We start from the raw sequence: 20,868 nt of genomic DNA on the forward strand, positions 1-20,868 counted from the left end.
TGGTGCCCCAAACACAAAAAGGACATGGAGTTACTAGATCAGGTCCAGAGGAAGGCCATAAAGATAGTCAGATCTGAAGTACATCCCTTATGAGGACAGGCTGAGAGAGCTGGAGCTCTTCAGCCTGGAGAAGAGAAGGCTCTGAGAAGACCTTGAGTGACCTTTCAGTACCTGAAGGGGACCTACACAAAAGCTGGGGAGGAAATTTTTATAGGAGCAGGTAGCAAGATGGAGAGGGGAAATGGTTTTAAACTGGAAGAAGGAAGATTTAGACTAGATATTAGAAAGAAATTCCTTACTGTGAGGGTGGTGAGACACTGGAACAAGTTGCCCAGTGAGGTTGTGGATGCCCCCTCCCTGGAAGCATTCAAGGCCAGGCTGGATGGGGCTTTGAGCAACCTGGTCTAGACAGAGGCGTCCCTGCCTATAGCAGGGGGTTGGAACTTGATCTTAAAGGTCTCTTCCAAACCAAATCATTCTATGATTTTATGAGAAACTGAAGACATTTACTACTGACTAAAAATATATATTAAAATCTAATTTTAAATCTACCTCTTACTAGTTCCAGTAATTTGTACCCAACTGTCATGCTGCAATATTTTTAACAACAGCTGTGTTCTCCATATTCAATGCCTTTATAGCTTTGCCAATGAAGCACCTGCCAGCTTCTAGACACTTATTCCAACGTGACTGCATGAAGCAATGAAGTTTAGACCACTGTCAAAGAACCCTTACTGTGAAAACTTGAGATGATCCTATAGTTTCACTTTTTAGAGTCTAGAAATCTGAAAGCAGTCTTCTGAGAAACTAGCGCTTGGGTACCTGAAGGATTTGGGAATACAAGGAAAATATCATCTTGTAGTAAAAATTTAAATCACAAAATTTGTTTGCATCTCTTGGGACTAGAATAGCAATATTTTAACTGTCCATGGAAGTTAAAGCTCAGCATGAAGGACAAACAACTTATTACTGGTGGAAAGCAGTAGATAAAGAAGCCAGTTTTAAGTCAGTCATATTTGAAAGCTTATTCTGGAAAACACCTGAGATACAGTATGGGAAAGAAAAGAAGAAAAATTCTTTCACTGCAAGTTGATCTAAGTGGAAAAGTGATTTAGGTTAAAACTCTAAAGAGTCTCCTGACATAAAGGCAGATAGCAAATAATTATATTAAATTTGAAGAAGGAAGGTTAGAACAAAAACGTCAGTCTGTCAGATACAAAATTAATATCTCATTCTTACAGGAAAGGGCTCTTAGAGTAAAGGACATGGACTGTACACAAAGAGATTAATATTCTTAAAAACTGAGATAGAATCGATTGATTAAGAAGTAACCCAAAACTGCAGCTGTGCAGCTTGTATATCCTGGATTACTAGGCCAAAAGGCTCCATTCCAGGTAAGAACCTTAACATGAAGCTTACATAAATTGGTGCAAGGAGAAAACAAAAAGGTCCTATTGGCTAATGTTCTTTAATTCAAACTTAACATGATGAACTGAAAACCATTTAAACTGATAAGGAATGACTGTCAAGGAAGAGAGACTTCAGGAGACAATCACAGCTGTACACAACTTTAAGCACTATTCAGTGGAATTAATAGGATTAGAAAAGAAATAGAAACACACAAAACAAAAAGACTAATATGGGCATATTTTGACATTTACATGTAGACTATGGAGAAAGAGAGATAAGGCTGACTTTTTTTTTTTTTTTTTTTTTTACAAAAACAACTATGGCTGACACAAGCAATAATATAGAGAGTAGTTTAGCCTACAAGACATCTCACATCTGGAAAAAATAGCTGGACCCAACATGAATGACAAAGTTTTCCACTAGGAATAATCACATTCTTGAGTCAAAAGAAAAGGTTTATAAAAAAAATTCCCGTGTGGAGTTTAGAGTGCTTGGGATCAATAATTTAAAAGTTCTGGAAAATTCAGTCAATCTTAGTCTTTGTCAAATTAAAGAGGTAAAACAGGTGCTGGATACATACATAACCAGAAATTTCCAGTTGCCTCAGAGAAGTCAACCACCTATCTTATTGATGGCAATCTAGAAATCCCCTACACCACTAGGACAGGACCTCAACATGTCTAATTCTGGCATGTTTACTCACTTTAAGAAAAAGGTGTATACTGTTCTGCCTCAGTGGTCTGGTAAATTCAAGCTCTTGTTACAGTAATTAAAACAACTATGTGTGAGAACTTGAGGGCAGAAGGAACAATTGCAGTTCATGCAGATATTAAATTGAAAGGAAGCAGTTCTGACTTTGTATTCATATTTCAAAAAAATATATATTGAATTAGTATGGAAGTGAATAGTTGTGGAGACAGGCAATCCTGTGAGATGCAACTTGGGATGGAAGTTTTAAAGCAGTATGAGAGTAATCATTACACATCAAACCGTACATCCGCTTATTGAAAAATCAGGAGGGATTAAATAAAATATGGTAGAAGAATAAACTATGAAGAAATAATTTTAAACTATGATAAAGAATATTTACTGAAAGGTAGTTTCTAATGTCATTCATTCAAATGCTATAGCATTCAAGTTTCATATTTGGAAGGGAAAAGGGAGAAGAAAAAGAAAGCAATCTTTTTATATTACAAATCTATGCAATTCCTTCAGCATTTATGTAGGACAACAAGATCTGGTTATCTCAACATGCCATTATAAAAAGCAAACAAAAAGCAAAAACATATCCATATACAGGGATTCCTACTGGCATAGAGTCTTCACGATACTAACAAAGAGAATCATCATGAAATTCTAAATAGTTAATTTAATCAACAAAAATTCTTTTATTGTTTCTTGTGAAAATTGATATGTTCTTAATGTGTTTATATACTGTGACATTCTTTGAGCCCATCAATAGTTCATAGATTGTTGCTCCTTAAATACAACTAATTAAAACGACCTGCAAATATGTTAATATCTTCTGAAAGGATTTCCCTATTAATATTTTTTAATTTTAAAAAATTTAAATATTTTTATGAAATTATAATATACAATTATAAAATTATTTTTTTTAGATTTTAAAATATTTTTAATATTTTTTGCAGTTGTCACAGCTGCCAAAAATGTAAAAAAGTAAAAATGTAAAAAAGGAAATTCTGAAGTAGACAATGCAGAAATACTTCCTTATGACTCAAAGGGTGATGTGCTCAGATTTTTATGCACTGAACTCAAATTAAAAGGTGACAGTTCAACACTCTCAGTTCTCAAACGTATTTTAAAATCTTGTGTTGTCATATTTACAAATCCTTCTAGTAGCAACTTACCAGGGGTTTTGTAGCCTGCAGTACTTTCACAAAACAGAGTTCAAAAATTCCAGTGACAGCAAACAGTCCAAGATTAAAGGATCACTGAAGCAAGGCTTTAATCAACATCTGTAAGAAAAACTTCTTCCATTTCAGGGCCTAAATTTTCCTCTTGAAAGACTTATGGCTGAGCAGAAACAATTACTGAATGTCTTTCCAGCACTATTTTGCTGCTAAGCCATGTACAATAAATCAGCTCTGTCAAAGTTGAAAGTTTGGGGTTTGAACTTGATGGTAAAATTGAAACTGGAGATTCTGGATTAGCAGGCAAGAAAAAAGACTAAAATCTCAGAATCATGAAGTCAATCTGGAACAAATAGAGTTCTATTAGCTAAATGTTTTGATGATCTCCTCTAGAGGATGCAATAACAAGAAAGAAATGCATATGATCACATTACTTTAGAAGGACCAGTGAGTTGTTTAGGAACCAGATCCTTTGGGAAGTAAGAGAAAAACCTTTCCAACAAGAAAATTAAAAGATACTCCCTGTTTTCAGAAATGTAAATTAAAAATGTCCTTTACATATGCTATTACCCAGTGAAGCAGCTCAACATTTTCCTCACATCGTCAAACAATGTACATATGATTCTATGTCCAGACTTACTAGAGGGAAGATGGAACATCAAGTACCCAAATCTACCTTACAAGCTTAATTTGTATTTGCTAACTATGTAAACTCTTACTAAGTAAGAGTAAATAAGAAACCTTAATCAAACAAAGAGGCTGTGCTTTTTCTTTTTGTTTGTTTTCCCCCCAGAATTTTACTCAGAACAAGTGCTTGTTTGATCTTATCCATAAACCTCAAAAATGTATTGAATACCTTGGTCTAATATTTTACTTGAATATTAGATGTAGGAGTTGAGAACTGAATGAAAGTTTCAGGTAGATACTGTTAATGTTTTTCATTTTCCTTTTTTTTTTTTTTTAATTTTTGTTTCCACCCCACTCTTCTTTTCCAAGATGAGGTTATGCCATACTTTTCTGGGGGGTTTAGTTATAACTGAGGTTATATAGTGGTCTAACAAATGCTGGATTTTGTAAGAAACTTGGCCTATGTGCAGGGCTGATTGTGTAGACCTTATCATGTAACATACAAAGCAGAATTCTTGAACATAGGTTGCATGAATTTCAGAGGAGAAGCTGACTACAGCGTCACCACAGACAGCACTGGATGACATGCTTGGCTATAAGTTTCGGCTCACATATGAATACAATGCTCCTTAGACAAAAAACACAGTAGGAATACAGCTTCCGCCAGTCTGAATGAGTCTATTAATGTCATTTACAACTATGAAAAACAAAAGATAATCAGACATACATTAGCAGCCTTGTAGCTCTTTCTTTCCAGTTATTTAGAAACAGACTAAAAAGACTCACTACAGATACTGGAAATACAGCAGATACTAAATCATTTTCAGACAGTGTTAGAAAAAGCGTCTTGGTTTTAAGGCTGGTCCTTATTGCATACCTTCTTTTGTATTTGCTTTGTTTTTATTAACCTATAAGGGCTGCTCCTAAAGTAATGCTATCTATCTTGTTATGCTGGCCCACGACATCAGAGGTGGATCTTGGCGGTATAGCAGCAGAGGCTGAACCTTCTCAATGATATTCTATTACATTTTGTTGTCATGCGACAGATGGCAGCAGAGGGACAATCTGACAAAATAGTGTCTGACGTGGAAGCATGTATGGAGCAGAGGTGCATCACTGAATTCCTCCATGCACAAAATATGGCCCCCATTGACCCTCATTAAGACTTGTTTAATATTTATGGAGACCAAACAGTGGATGTCAGCACAATGAGGTGATGGTGACAGTGGGTTACCTATGCCAGTACAGATTTTTATGACAATGTCACACAAGCAAGCACTTGTTCATTGCTGCCAAAAATGCATAGTTAGTGGTAGTGACTCTACCACTCTATTAAATAGTACTATTGTGCTCTTGTATCTGCTGTAGTTCCCATGGAATTAAATAGGAAGTGTTTTGGAGCAACCAACATACTACTCTTGTGTATAGTCAACATTCTAGACAACATGGGAAAACTAAGAAAAATTAGGAAGAGCTCTAAAAGAAACAAGATATTGATGAAGTGGTCAAGGACTGCACCATACAGATAACTGTGCAGATACAAATGTTGAAATATCTGTTCATCCAGTTTATTCAAGTAGTTCACACTTGAGTTCAGCTGCCATAGAAGTCTCTTTTGTTTTGGAATTCTTTAGGAATTTCCCACACTTTGGTGCAACTATGTTATATTGACTTTTTAAACAGCAGCCAAAAGGGCACTTAGCATTTATGAGAATACTCATAAAGGTTAGTTTCTTACACAAGTGTTTAGTCTCATTAGACCACTTTCATAACTCATGAAAAAAAATGTTTCATCAAAAGGTAGCTAAGAATAGTAGCATAAATTATTCCTTGTAGTCACTTCTGAGAAGAGACCCTTGACAAAAAAATAGAATGTTTAGTCTACCTCTGCCTCCTGCTACACACTGAAAACAGCTTCTCACATAACCAACCCCCACCCAATTTTGGGAAAACATTATATTGCTCAAAATTTGTAAACAGTGCCCTTTCACACTCTGTGCTAGCCCATCAAACAGCAGCAATCTAATTGTAAGAGCACAGAATGACAAGTATTTTCTTACATTTTCTACATTTCTTTACAGCGGTTTTCTTCTTTAACTGTCACTAGTTTTTCCTTTTAATCCAGAGCTTCCAATTCCCGGTGTTAATAAGTACAAAAATAGAAGATAAAATCCTTCAGTGACAATGTACGATGTGACAAGATATTCCTAGACAAAATTACATTAAAGCTCAAGTTCACCATAGGCTAACAGACCTCAAATAATTCAGTATTTTTTATATTGATGGATTTAGTACAAAGCGAGAAGACAAAGCTTTCTTCAGGAAAAAACAACAATATACCTTCTTACACATCAAACAATCAAGAGAACCTATAACTAAGCATGGATTTTTCTAAGTGAGATGCTACCAAGATTGTAACAGTCTTCAGACAGCCATTAAATAGCCATTAAAAGACAAAAGCTAGATTCTTTAATTTCTACCATATAGATTAGGAAAAAAAAAATACAAGCTCCACAAGTTAGTAAAAATGAAAGTGTTTATCAGTCTTAGCTAGCACCTCAGTTTTAAGGTAACTAAAAAACTAGTGGTATAAATAATTTAAAATGTTACAGTCTCACATGCTGTGATAACTACAGATTCCTCTACTCCCACTGTTTTTGTTTTTTTTTCCATCCTACCTAAGTAACTTTTTGATATTTCAAAATAATAATTAAAACACAATAAAAATACAAGTCATAACTTGTTAGTTTATGTAATATTATATATAATACAATACATATAATAGCTTGTTATTTTATATCTGTGTAATGTCTAATTTTTAAGTTCAATTTTCAGTCCACAGTACTCAAGAACATAGATGCTTTGCGAGCATAGGTGAAGTGAAAGATGGATAATAATAGCCATTAATTTTGTCACTAAACAATGAGGCATAGCCTCCCAGTTTTTATCACTGCTGTCAAGATAGAATATTAGTATCAAACCTTGTCTTCACATGTATACTATGTTTCCACATTCATTTGTATTAGAAATAGCATCAAAATTGATTACAACAAAGGAAAGACTAACCACTGAGAATACTCTTGATAAGATAGTTAAGTTTCCTATCTAGATCTTGTGGTGAGCACAAGATAAAAATTTGTGTTTATTACTTCTTGTGGGATCCATAAGATTGCCACTAAAAACCTGAAGATTTCTGGTGGTGTGAATAATCATGTTTTGAATTTATGTTTTCAAAAGGCTAATAAATCCCCCCAAAATATTGAAAAGAATGATCAGACAAAATAACTAAAAGTCAAAGTGACTTTAAAACCATTGTAGCTAAATACTGTGTCAGAATTAAAATTCAGGAATGCCATACTTTCAGCACACAAGTAGCACCAATAAATTTCTGTTAGCAAAGCAGAATCAGAATCATTTGTGTCTTTATAATCTCTTCTCATCTTGGATAGTTCTAGGGAAGGCAAGCGGAATAAGATAAGATTCCTCTTCATAGTAATGAAGTAAATACTTGCAGATACACATATGTACCATAAAGTTTGGTTCAATCTAGGAAAAAGGAGTGGAAATATTGGATGAGTTTTTCCAATTTCACAACAAACAAATTTGATAGAAATATTCAGAAGCAACTAAACAAAGGGACTTACTGCTGTGACTAAATAACTCTTGGCATACAAATATTTATCTCAACAGTACATAACATACATACCAGCTCCTAATTTACTGAGCAAGATTACTAAGAATATATTATTTTTCAGATTCTCTTAACCTTCAGAACTTCAACTCATGTGAACCAGTATTCAGTTAATTCTGTTCTACCATATCCTCAAAAATTCATTAGCAGAACAAAAGCACGTTTGATGAAAAAGACACAGATGTAAAAGTAAACCGAAGATTAGATTGAAAGCAAAGCAATTGTAGCTCCTTTCCTGGCTGTAGGAAGAAAGAAGTAGTGGTTGTGGTTTTTGAGGTCCCCACTATTGAATGCATAGACATTTCATTTATGGTAATAAGTAATAAGTAACCTGGTAATGAGCGTTTAGTGTTTTGTATGAAGTTACATGTCCAATTTCATACTAAACAGAGTGGAGTGTCAGTTTTGGAGCAAAGTGTTTTTAGCTATTTAGAGATATTTTGTTAGACATCAAATAAATTGTCAAATGAAATTTTATTTGAAAGACAGCATTAACAGCTATTTTTAAGGATGGATATCCTAGTAGCTGCTTACTAAGAAGCAAATATAGCAGGCAAATCAAACCAGGCATACAAGTTCTAATGCTATAAAGAATTTGTTCCCCAGTGCACAAACTGAGAGATATGGACATTAAAGTTTTCTCCTGTAACACTATTTTGAGAATAATGAAAGTCAGTCTCAGTACAAATAGTAATCTTTACAGACTAAAATTAAGTTTGTATTAAGGTAGCATAGCATGGTTACATTAAAAAGTTTGTTTTACAAGGTATGTCTGAGAGAGATGTATTGTAAGTGTTGCAAGACTCTCTCCCCCTCCAAGTATCCTGAAAGTTAAGTAGTTCTCTTCTCTCCAATGAAAGACTTAACTAAAATAAGCAGTATGAACAAATCTCCAACTGTGAACTAATTAAAGACAATTCCCTTTCATGGTTTTCTCACTAAATGTCATTTGTGATTTTATTTTGCTTTCCCAAGTTTGTCTTACTTTATATATCTGTCTATAACAGTAATGCAAAGCAACAATTATTTTAAATACTGGACAACATAAACAAGATCCAAGAAAATAATATCAGCATTTAATAAAAATCTGAAGAATAGTACAATTTTTAACTGTGAAAGTCTGTGCACTCTCATACTATTAATACTCTTTGATTTCACCATACAATAAGAACAACCAGCAAGTATTACATGAAGATACACCAGAAAAAATTATTTTCATTATCATCTTTTTATTTATCTGTAATCATAAAAAGCATAATAAGTAAATGCCTTTATAATGCTCAATTCAGCCTCTGGAATATCTATATTATTCTAAATTAAGTAAAATTTTCACCAACTATCAACCCAGCTGTATCACAATGTAAGTAACAAAAATTAACAAATCCATTTAACACCCTCACGGTTTTATATTTCTATTCCCTGACCCCCATGCACATTGTCTTCTGGCAAAGGAAGAAGGAAGACTTGGCATTCATGAAAATATAAAAGACAAACAAACAGCCAATACCCACACCAAGATCCAGGGACGAGCAATTCAGTTGTAATTCAACGTTGACCTGCTTCCAGTGGGATGCTGAGCTAGACACCTCCAAAAGTTCTTTTGAATCTGAATAAGTCTACGATTTTTAAGCCCAGGGAGTCACATCCTCCTAATCAACTGCAAAAATGTTCTAGCCTCACTCTGGCAACATCATAACACCTTCCTAACCCTTTCTTCATAAGCTCCTTAATTGTGAGGATTCAGAGAAATGAAAGGAGTGAACTACCAACCTCCAGCTACAGTATCCTATCTCACCATCAGAAATGCATTCATGATAGTCCAACAGAGACTTCATATCACATAGCTGGTGAAGATTCATTCATTCATAATAGGCATTCCAAATTTTATTCATATGTATAAATACTTGTGGTCATAAGAGGTTGAGAACACCATAGCCTTACCTACTAATTGATACACCCCCTCTCTGATGTTGGGCACCACTGCAGTGTAATAAAGAAATGCTACAATTCAAATATTGAGCAGCAAACAAAGTTGTTATTTGGCTTTCAAAAATAAATAGTTCTCATTCTCTTTTAAGCCTTCCAGACAAATTCTGCTAAAGCAAAAAGAGCAGCTTTGGTATCCCCTTCTTCAAAAAGTTAGCACATGTAAAACAGCCTATTGCACCTACCCATAAACCAAATCTGCATTCTGATATAAAACCTTGAAAGCCAATTGGCACAGCAAACTGGAACTAGGTTCATTTCAAATAATAAAGAAAAAAGAATATTTTATATTGCCTGTGCAAGACATTTGATACAAAAACACCTATCTGACCGAAATCAATCATGAAAGAGGACATCAGATTTAACTCTGAATTACACTTTGTTCATTATGTCTGAAACAGCACCGAGTTGTCTTACATATGTGCGTCGCGCAAAAGCACTTAAAAGTCATCCCCACCACAGATGGAAATGTCTTCCACTGTTAGGAAGATTCACAGAACATGAGAAACCTCTAAAACTGAAGAAAATCTACCTCTATAAACAGCTGGCAATCTTATCAGTTCTTTCTGAGAAAGTAATTGTGGTTAGTGGTATCATCAAATATTTACTCAATACAATGATACCCATATTTTAAAAATGAACAGGTGTTATCATCCATGCTCATTTTCACACAGAATGTATTAAATTGAAGAACTGAAACAAAAGACCAAAACAGCTTTAGACTAATTTAATCTGTGTTCAAAACATAAGCTTACTTATCCCCAGTGCTTCAGCTCTTAGGAGTAGGTTTACAAGCTGACAACCCAACAGTATTTCTTTTCTATGACTGGCTGAGGACATCCAATTGTTACACAATAAATTTCAGTAATTAGCATACATACTAGAAGTAACTCATCTTTTCACAATAACAGTGTTCTTTTGGATAAACAATAGCTGCTGCAACACTAAATTATAGAGGGCATGCTACTAATTTATGGTGGGTTACAATTATACATGTTGTGGGCCACAAGCACTCTGTGGGCTGTGTAATGAAGGCCAATAGTTTAAAAACTGATTAGAATTACAAATAATCTTCCAGGTGTTTGCACTGTTGTTATGGAAGACAGCACTGTCTCAGCCTTAAATCTCTAAAACCAAATTGAAAAACAATATTGTCAAGAACTCTGCAGTAAAACTTCAGACGTAATTTTTCCCAAACAAATATTTTGGTTTTGTGGGCTCCACTGGTAGTAGATGAACAGTTGGATTAGATGACCTAGAGGTCTTTTCCAACCACAATGATTCTATGATTTTGTTGTTTTTTATATTGCTGACAAAGAATAAAGCTAGCATAGCAGTGACACTACCACTGATGTGGTGAAAAAAAAAAATTAAAGTCTAACGGCTCCACACACAATATAATCATCTTGTAAATATGATCACAAATTTGGTCCTTTTAGACAATATACAAAATGCATTTGTGGGCATGAGAACAAATAAGAATAATTATTAAAGAATGGTACATTAGACAGTTGGAATTATCTGTACTTACATTAAAAGAATAAATTTCAACTACATATCTCACACTATCATACAAACACTGGAAATACTCCTTTTGAATAAATTCAAAATATAAACAATTTGAGGAGCTTCTTCTATTTTCTTCCCATTTTTCTTTCCTCTTTGTAATACAGAATTTAGATCTAAGAAGCTATATTGTACTAACACAGGTAATAATTATTTGTGATGATAGCCAATCAATAGCATTACAACAAGCAAAACCTAACTAATAAACCTCAATTATTCATCTATTAAAAACGAAGATATTGTTTATATAACATAATAAGCTAGTTGGAGCTCAACAGGCAAAAATAGTGACATTGTGATACTGGATAACATTCATATTATCATTTAGGAATGGCTGTGCTGACAAATCACAGTCTCCTATTTTTCTATAGATTTATGCAGTACTAGGTTAGAAGAGGCTTTTAGAGTAAGTAGAATACAGAACATAATGAGATACAAACATACACTGGCATTTGGGATGAGGAAAATAATATCACTAAACTAAAGAGCTTTCTGCTATTACACATTACAGACTTCTGAACATCTGTGTGTCTTTGAAAGTCCTCTGTCTATATGCACATAGTTTTTATAAATGTAAAAATAATCTGTTGCACAATCCAATAATTTATGCATTTCAGACAAATTAATATAATTAAGCCAGGTGGCCTGATAAACATACATTTATTAATGATTTAATTGCATATAATTGTTGTGCTCAGGTAGCAAATATAACATTTTTCAGGCGTACTATATGGAATACATTAATATAGCTACAAAACAGAAAATTATAAAAGAATTGGATCTAAAATATCCATAATATAAATTAGTCAAAACATTTTGCTATTATTGACTATAGATACAACTTATTAATTTCAGTTTTAAGGGACAGTGAGCAGGTACTGGTTGGCCTACAGATACATCGAGAGCATATTCTAAAGCTCACAGAGAACATTACTGACAGAAAATATAAATATCTTAAATTTGAATTTGTCTTGATCTTTGTTACTATAATGAATATCAAGCAAGTTGTAGGTTGTAGATGAAAACGCCCTTATTGAATGGGCACCAATTTTAAATGTACCAAATCTATTTCATTTTCTATTCAGCAACTAAGTTGAAAAACTTGCATTTTAAGAAATAAACTATTTAATAATACTTAGAATTCATACATCAAATAATACTATTTTTATTCAAGATTTTAATATATAAAATTGCATGCAGTAGTGTAAATGAAGATTACTACTGTGTTAGAAACATCAATTGTTCAGCTGGATTAAATATTATTACAAAGCTACAGCCTAAATCACTGCCACATTAGAAATACATAAATCAAACTTTAAAACATACATATGTACATAGAACATTTGTGCTTAATTTAGAAATTCCTGAGAATTTCAAATATTGACTTAAAAATCCCAAATATAACATTCCTCCTTATTTGTGACACAACAATTTAAAAAAAAAAAAAAGGTATTGCTTTAAATTGTTTTATCCAGTACAGAAGAATATCACCATATGACAGCAACTCTAAATCTTACGGATCGAAACAATTGCATGTTTGGAATCTGAAGTCTGGAAAGCTCTTTGGAATGATATGAAGAGAACTGAATATCGGTATATGTTTCTGCATAAGGGTAACTTTACAGATGTCCTTCATTTTGGGAATACCCGCTGCTTTTAAATGTTTTTGTTGGCTAGATAAACACAGTATTCAAAACATTAAAGAAATAGTCAAAAGTAACCCTGCTGAATATACATGTAAGTACTTCTTTAAAATCCAAGTTTCTACTGAAGATGATGACGTTGCATAGATCTCAGAGAGGGGAGAGGGAGATAAGGCCTTCAAATTCTACGATACCTAAAAGTTCCAAAGAACTGAAGACAGAAACAAATCCGAAAGAGGTATCACAGTGTATAATCAAAGAATATTAAGATGTTATAATTATGAAATAAACAAGAGAGTTAGGCAAAGCAGATTATAATAACACGAGAATAGATAGGATGCTTACCCATATCCTGGGCTTGCTTATGAAACTCCAGCAGAGTGGATCTCCAGAAGAGATCCTTCCCCACTGGTAGTCAGCTCTTAAATGGGTCTAGGAGAGGTGGAGCCAGGCTCCACCCCTTCTGGCAGCACAGGCGAATTGCCTTCACCTGTGCTCCCGTGGCTGACTCATTGCTTGACTCAGGTGATCAATCAGAGGTTCAGGCCATGGCTCAGTAGTTCTCATACACACAGTTCTGATCACAGAACCTGATCTAGAGTTGTTAAGAACTCTGTAGATGGCTTTCTTCACCTGTGTAAAACTTAATGCAGGATTAGTTAAAAACTGTAGAACAAGTTAAAAAAAATAAATAAATCAATGTTAAAAGATACTCCCAAAAATAAGTTTTCTCTTTACTACATATTGGTTAAAGTCAGGGAGCTAATCTGGATGTATGCAATGAATCCATTGTAGACTTCCATTATTTTCCTGGTTGCATCTCAATAGTAATTTCATCAGTTTTTAGTAGAAAAAGAATAAAAGACTTCTAGTCAAACATTAATCTTGTGATCTAAAGTAAGAGAATCCATCTCTATCAAATCTGCTAAGTCATGCTGTATGAACAGCTCACTTGAGCTTCCACTGATACTTGCCTCAAAAACCTACATGCAACTGAGGAAGAACAGGCTGAGGCCTTAAAATAGGTACTTAACTTTTTACAATCAATATAATTCTTGGAGAGAGGTACTAATGCAGATCTTTTTTCAAATTCATTCTGAACCATGCAAAATCTGCTCAAACCTGGATTCTTAGTTTGCAGTCAGATTGGATGAGGACCCCTAACATAACTTACTCGTACCTCTGGGACAAAAAGTCCTGAAACACTCATTTGTAGATGACATTAGGCAAGAAATAATGGTTCAGGAAAAAACAAAACAACAAAAAAAAAAACAAAAAAAAAACAAAGAACTGTGCTTTTTCCTGGTTTTGTTTTTTGTTTTTTGTTTTTTTTTTTTTTTTTTTTTTTTTTTTAAGTCCTGGTATCATCCTACCAGCCTTCCTGTCCAAATCTTAAACTTCTGAAATAGCATACTCTAATTTTTGATTATGTACCACTGTCTTCTAAGAGGATACATGGATTGAAAAGCTGTTAACCAACACTGAAACTGCATGTCGGCAAGCGCAGGGATAAGTGGTTAGTAGCTTCTTTAACCTCTGACATGATCAAACAGCAATAACAGCTTTTCACTACTGCTGATGCAGTTCTAGCTTAAGAACCAAAGTCACATTAGAATCATAGAATCACAGAATATCCTAAATTGGAAGGGACTCATAAGGATTATGGAGCCCAACTCCTGGCTCCAGACAGAACTACCCAAAAATTAGACCATATCTTTGAGAACAGAATAATATTCAAATAGTGATTTTTAGTTCTATTAACTAAGCTCTGGTAAGCTATTAAGAACTAGACAAGACATGTATTTAGATAGCATCTGTTTCATTTCTCAAAAGTGCTATTTCATCTAATTTAGCCATTTGTTCTTCTTAAGAACACCTTTTGCTGTGAAATTTCAGCTACTGAGATCAGCATAACTTATTTTTGATAATAGAAAAAAAAAAAAGGGGGGGGGGGGTGACTGAAAATGTTTAAAGACCATGGAAGAATAGAATATCAGTAGGTGACTAGACAATTTTGGATTCCATGTCACATATTCTATTGTTCTCAGCTGAAACAATCAACCCTCACATTCTGATCTCACATTCCAAATGAATAGGAAGAACATAAAATAATTATGTCATAATTTATTAAAATATCTGCCTCTTTCAGCAAGCAGAGAGAGACAATTCTGCTGGAATGGCTTAAATCTCAGCTCCCAACAGTCTAAATATCTCATGTCCATGTTCTTTAGACACAGAACTTTTATTATAAGGCCAGCACAATCCCACTTTGGAGATGACATGGACAGGTTTTTGAGTTGGCTCCTTCTCTCTTCTACAGAAAAAAAAAAAGCGGTGTGATGGGATGCTTAGTTCTACATCAACTCCACTACTAATCTACTAAAGAAAGTGGTAAGGAGTGTAAGTGCAAGGAGATGCTTCCAAGAGAAAACAAAAACATGTTCTATGTCTTCCCTGCTGTATCTTTCAAGTCCAAAATGTCTCCACATTGGAACTGTCCTTCCTTGCATTCCTGCTTCTGAACTTCTACAATGAGACAGACATCATTTAATAACAACTATTGCAGACCACAAAAATTTTGTACAATTATTCATAAACCATTTCCAACTCAATAAATGTGATTTCAGAATTTGTAAATATATATATATATATATATTTTTTTTTACAATATATATATTTTTACAATATATATACACAAAATATATATATATTGCTTTTATGTGCAACAGATTCGGTCTTCAAACTATATGACTAATCAAAATTCATCTCTTTGATCTACAGCATGTGCTGACCTCAATAAAACACACTGTTATCACCTAACTACAATTCTCTGCTTTTATATTTGATAAAACTTCTGATTTGTAACACAATGAAGGGTATTTGCTCTTCATCTTTCATTATATATTCCCGAGCTTAATAAGAGGAAGTATACTCTATGTGTTTTGCAACATACTATAAATTTGAGTATATAACAATTTGAAATTTTAACAACATATACTCATGAGTGTTGAATTCTTTGACGTCTTAAATATTATTTTAAATGATTAAACTTTAAAAGAAAGACTTTAATCACAATTCTTTTTCAACTCACACATCCCCTCATGATCCCTTTGTAGAGATAATCCAATACAATTATTATAAGACTCTTCAACCAGAAAATGTCCTATACCCCAAAAATGATAAAAATTGATACTTAGTGTGTCATTTCTCTATCACATATTGCAGTGACACAGTTTTTTGGATTGTTCGCTGGACTGCTTACTGAATTTAGTTGGCCTCAGGCAATTGTCTATATTCCCCTATGATGTTAAAGTCATCAAAAAGGTCTTCTACACAATCACTGTTATTTATTTTTCACCAGTGGATTGCCTGCTGAGCCATTGTGGCTTCAAATTCCTCATTCTCTAATAAAGCAGTTTTAAAGACTTTTAAATAAAGTTGCTCTATCATATGATGGCAAATTCAGCTCTGAACCTTCTATTTTTCTTGACAGACCCGTGTGGTGTAAAAGCATGAGAAAGTATCCAAAAAAAGGAGTATTATTCTTTGCTACGCTAATTAAGCCACAGCTACAAAAATGAGATTATTTTAACAGAAATTTTCTGTATTTGACTATGACACAAGTGTCCAGCCTTCTGGCTTGCCTGGATCACATTTAACAAATATAAATTGTTTTGGGCCACCTATACGTAGGTCACTTCGAAAATACTACCTCCTATTTATTTCCAGGGAAACAACAACAGATAGAAAGAGCACAATAATACTGTTTGATAAAACAAATTCTCAGCTACAAAAAATTATTTTTCAGTATGGTCACCACCATTAGCTATGCATTATCATGAGCAACAAACAAGAACCTGCATGCCACACTTAACAATCTGCACCAGTGAAGACAACCCACTCTGACCACTTCTGAAACACACCACTCACAGCCTCACTATGCTCACATTTAGTGTGTAGTCTATGTAAACTTCCAGTATTCACTGATGAACGTTAATGGGTGCAACTTCTTCTGCATCAAGAAATTCAGTGATACACGTTTGCTTCATACACGCTTCCATGTCACACATCATTCAGTCAGGCTGCTCCTCTGCTGCCACTCATCACACAGCAATAAAACATAGCAGAATATCGCCAGGAAGGTTCAGCCACACCACTCGTATCCATCTCTCCTGTTACAAGCCAATAAAATAAAACAGGAGGCATTACTTTTAAAGCAGCCCTCAAAAATAGTTAATATATAACTGACAAAACATTTTAAATATTTTTCTTAAAACATTAAAAAAAGAGAGAGGAACAAAAACAAAACTAGTGGGATATTTGACCTTGTTTTTGTGAAACTAAAAACACAGTCTGGTTTGACTGCAGTAGCTACAATTCTTAGTGAGGTTTCCAGCTGTTAATCAGATTTTTGATGAAATTTTACTCCTCATATAGTTCATCCTTAACAATACTTGTTCAAAATGTGCATACTGCCAAAAAGCAATTACATGAATAAGGTGCGATAGGCAAGCAAATGATATTTTACTCTGTTACAATGGTGATTATGAAAGTCCAGTAAAGAAACATGATCAGGTTTTTGAGTTGATTATCTGACTGCAACACTATACTTTCCATTTCAAAATTTGCAAGCCATGTATTTATATTAACTGAAAATGGTCTAGCAAGCGTAAGTCGATCATTCTTTTTTTGTATTACCCTAATGTAATACCTGCCACAACACAAAGGAAAGCATAGCAAATAACAGCATTATTAGAAGAAAATAGTCCTAGGATACAGCAAGTGAAAATACGCTCAAATACAACAGCTGAGTGCATAGAAACAGAGGAAAGTAGAAACAGAGGAAAGAATCTGCTTACCCTTAGAAGACCTCAGGTACACAGGGATCCCTAGTAAGATACTCTTGCCTCCACTGCCAGCACTTAATTGAGGTCTGGGAAGGGATGGATCCTGGTTCCAACCCTTCTGGGCACTCAGGTTCATTGCACGCACCTGAGCTCCCCTGGGTTGGCCCTGCCTTCCCATCAGGTGCTCCATCACTGATTTAAGCTGTGACTTAGCATTTCTACTACACCTAAGCTGTGGGGTGTGGTTGACGTACCCAAGGGACAGGATGCTATCCATTGAGACCTAGGCAGGCCTGAGTGGTGGGTCCAGGAGAACGTCATGAGGTTCAATAAATCTGAGTGCAAGGTCTTGTACCTCAGTTGATGCAACACCTGCAACGCCCACTTAGTACCTCCAGTACAAGCTGGAGGATATAAAGATAGAGCGCAGTCCTGCCAAAAAGGACCTGGGGATTTTGGTGGATGGTAAGCTTGATGTGAGCCAGCAATGTGCCCTTGCAACCCAGAAAGCCAATCATATCCTGGGCTGCATTAAAAGAATTGGGCAAGGGAAAGTGATCTTGCCCCTTTGAGCTGCACTGGTGAGGCCTCACCTCAAGTACCACGTCCAGATGTGGAGTGCTCAGTACAGGAGAGACATGGACCTGTTGGAGCTCATCCAGAGGAGGGACACAAAAATGATGCAAGGGATGGAACACATTCCCTACAAAGACAGGCTGAGAGATCTGGGGCTGTTCTATCTGAAGAGAAGGCACTGGGGAGAACTGGGAGCAGACTTTCAGTATCTAAAGGGAGGCTATAAGAAGGAAGGGTACAGACTCTTTAGCAGAACCTACTGTGATAGTACAAGGCAAACAGTTTCAAAATGAAAGAGAGAGATTTAGATATGATATAAAGAAGAAGTCTTTCACAGTGAGGATGGTGAGACACTGAAACAGCACAGAGAGGTGGTGGATGCTGCATCCCTGGAAACATTCAAGGTCAGGCTGGACCAGTCTCTGAGCAACCTGATGTAACTGTAAGTGTTCCTGTTCATTGCAGTGGAGTTGGACTAGATGACCTTTAAAGGTCCTTCCATCCTTCCAACTCAAAGGATTCTGTGATTCTATTTTCAAATTCCTTTACCAAATGGAAAGCACAGCTACACACTTTTTGCTGTTCAGAGCCCTGTGTTTAGTCAAATGTATCAAAATCCAGTTATTTCCCATCACTTGAGTCAACACTGCCCTCCCCGTGCCCTGGTTTCAGTACAGTGTTAATACCACATTGATGATTTTGTTGTTGCTGAGCAAGGGGCACATGCCTGGGGCTGCTCCGCTATGGGGTCAGAATGCAAGTCATATAGTTAAAATTTTTTTTAGCAGTTTAAGTTACTCTCACACTCTCTTGACTCTCTTGACTGACAACTTGCCAGTCCTACAGTGTTGCATCCAGAAAACAATAAATTCTGCTGAAAATCAACTAAATTGTTTAGAAAAAAGATTTAAAATATGAATTTGTAAGCAACTACAGTAAAGCTCTAGAATTAGAATTCAATAAAAAACAGCAAGATGTGTTCATCTTCAAATAATATTTTTTCAATTGGTAAAAGACAGAAGGTTATGCCCTTCTTGTCAAAATTATATGTTTCTCAGAAAAGTTTTCTCTAAATACAAGTGATCCAACAACATTTAATAAAAGATTATCAACATAATTGATATTGCCAGTTATCATTCATCTTTACATTGAGAAAGGGCATAAAAAGTTGCATCAAATCTAACTTCTGACACAAAAATATTTCCAGTTCTCCTCTTAGGCCTCTGCAAATCAAGATTACAGACTTAGTATTAAGGTAGATGCTTTTGATGGCAATTAATAACCTTGTGATCACAGTAGCAGTGAGATGATTATTTAAACTTAGCAATATTCCACACAAAATGCTGGAAATCAAATGGTTGTACAGTTATCAAAACTTCTGGGGATCTGATCTTTTTTTCTCCTGTATATATGAAACTACTAAAATAAAATAATTAATGCTGATGAGACCTCTGCATTTTGCAGTGCCTTACTGCCACATAGACACTATCTACTTTATATGCCAATGAACTATGAATCTAGATAAAAAAACTTGTCTGTTCATGAACTGATGCACTTTGAAAAAATGTAAAAACCTCAAACCTCATTTTGGTACTAAGCTGTTTCTTATTACAAAGGTGATATGCAGCTTTGAACTTCAGTGAGGAAAAACATGCATATTGAGTATTGACCATTTCAGTTAAGTCTGTCACCAAAGTCTCAGTCACAGAACTGATTTAATGCTTTGAGCTTATATCAATGCACTACTACAAATTCCAATTCCAGAGCTAAAAGGACATTCAAATGTAACAGTTTCTTCTGTGGCTTTCTAGCTGAAATTAAAGTTCATGCAGGGACAGGTAAAACTGAGATACCACAGACATGTGCTTTGCACTCTTCCAGTAATGAAACTGTTTTGAATTGGGTTGATCACAGAATGTGGCGCAAGAGTAACCATCCCAGGCTATAAAAAATCTGAAAACCATCAGATGATGAGGATTACAATGTGCCATGCTCCCTGCCATCTCCCTGAGAAAAGTATCCTGTATTCCTGAGTCAATCTCCTCACAAGTAGGAATGACAATAACACAAAGGAGCAGTAATGAATTATCACTGCTACACAATGATTCACTACAGCAACACTGCCTCACAAAAGCTGATTCTGCCAAACCTAGGGTCTTCTTTGCCAGAAAATGGACAAAGATTAGAAGCATGTAGACTCAAATTTTCAGAATGATTTAATCTTCACAACGTGCAGATCAACAAGACTACAACAACAAGACTACTACAACTTCAGGTACACCAACTGACCTTTCAATTCATTCCAGACCAGGCATCTTATTTTTACAGCACTTAGTAGGCTCAGTCTCTTTTTATCTGAGAAACCACCACCTCATTATGGGAAAGACAGTCATGTTTGCCAGAATAAAATTTTAGAAAAAAGTTCTTTCACCTTAAATCTGAGCTATGCACTTATTTTCACCTAGAAAAACATCTTCCTTTTCTACAGGTAACTGCTTCATTTTATGTGGGCTCATGTTAGCAGGTTTCTACAACGTGTTACTGTTTAGAACAGACCCTTTTTTAAGTTGAAAGTTAAAAGGGATAAGAAAAGACCTTACTCCCTAAAGACATCCTGATACTTTCTCAATTTATGTAAGAGAATAATAACC

The 20,868-nt window shown here is 34.9% G+C and overlaps 1 protein-coding gene across 16 annotated transcripts in view; it reads right to left on the bottom strand.

Annotated features, from left to right (window-relative positions):
• Positions 1–20,868, bottom strand: part of CCDC178 (coiled-coil domain containing 178) — a 182,321-nt gene that overhangs the window by 77,674 nt on the left and 83,779 nt on the right. The window contains exon 24 of one of the 16 annotated variants that reach the window (XM_090137536.1): positions 15,246–15,320. The exons of the other annotated variants lie outside the window; for them this stretch is intronic. Coding sequence (XP_089993662.1) covers positions 15,261–15,320 — 60 coding nt within the window. The 3' untranslated portion in view covers positions 15,246–15,260. Of the gene's footprint in view, positions 1–15,245; positions 15,321–20,868 lie in introns of those variants that run through there. 16 annotated transcript variants of the gene reach the window in all.

This window comes from Phasianus colchicus, chromosome 3, assembly GCF_987193195.1.
Source record: "Phasianus colchicus chromosome 3, bPhaCol1.hap1.1, whole genome shotgun sequence".
In the NCBI taxonomy this organism is placed as follows: Eukaryota; Metazoa; Chordata; class Aves; order Galliformes; family Phasianidae; genus Phasianus; species Phasianus colchicus.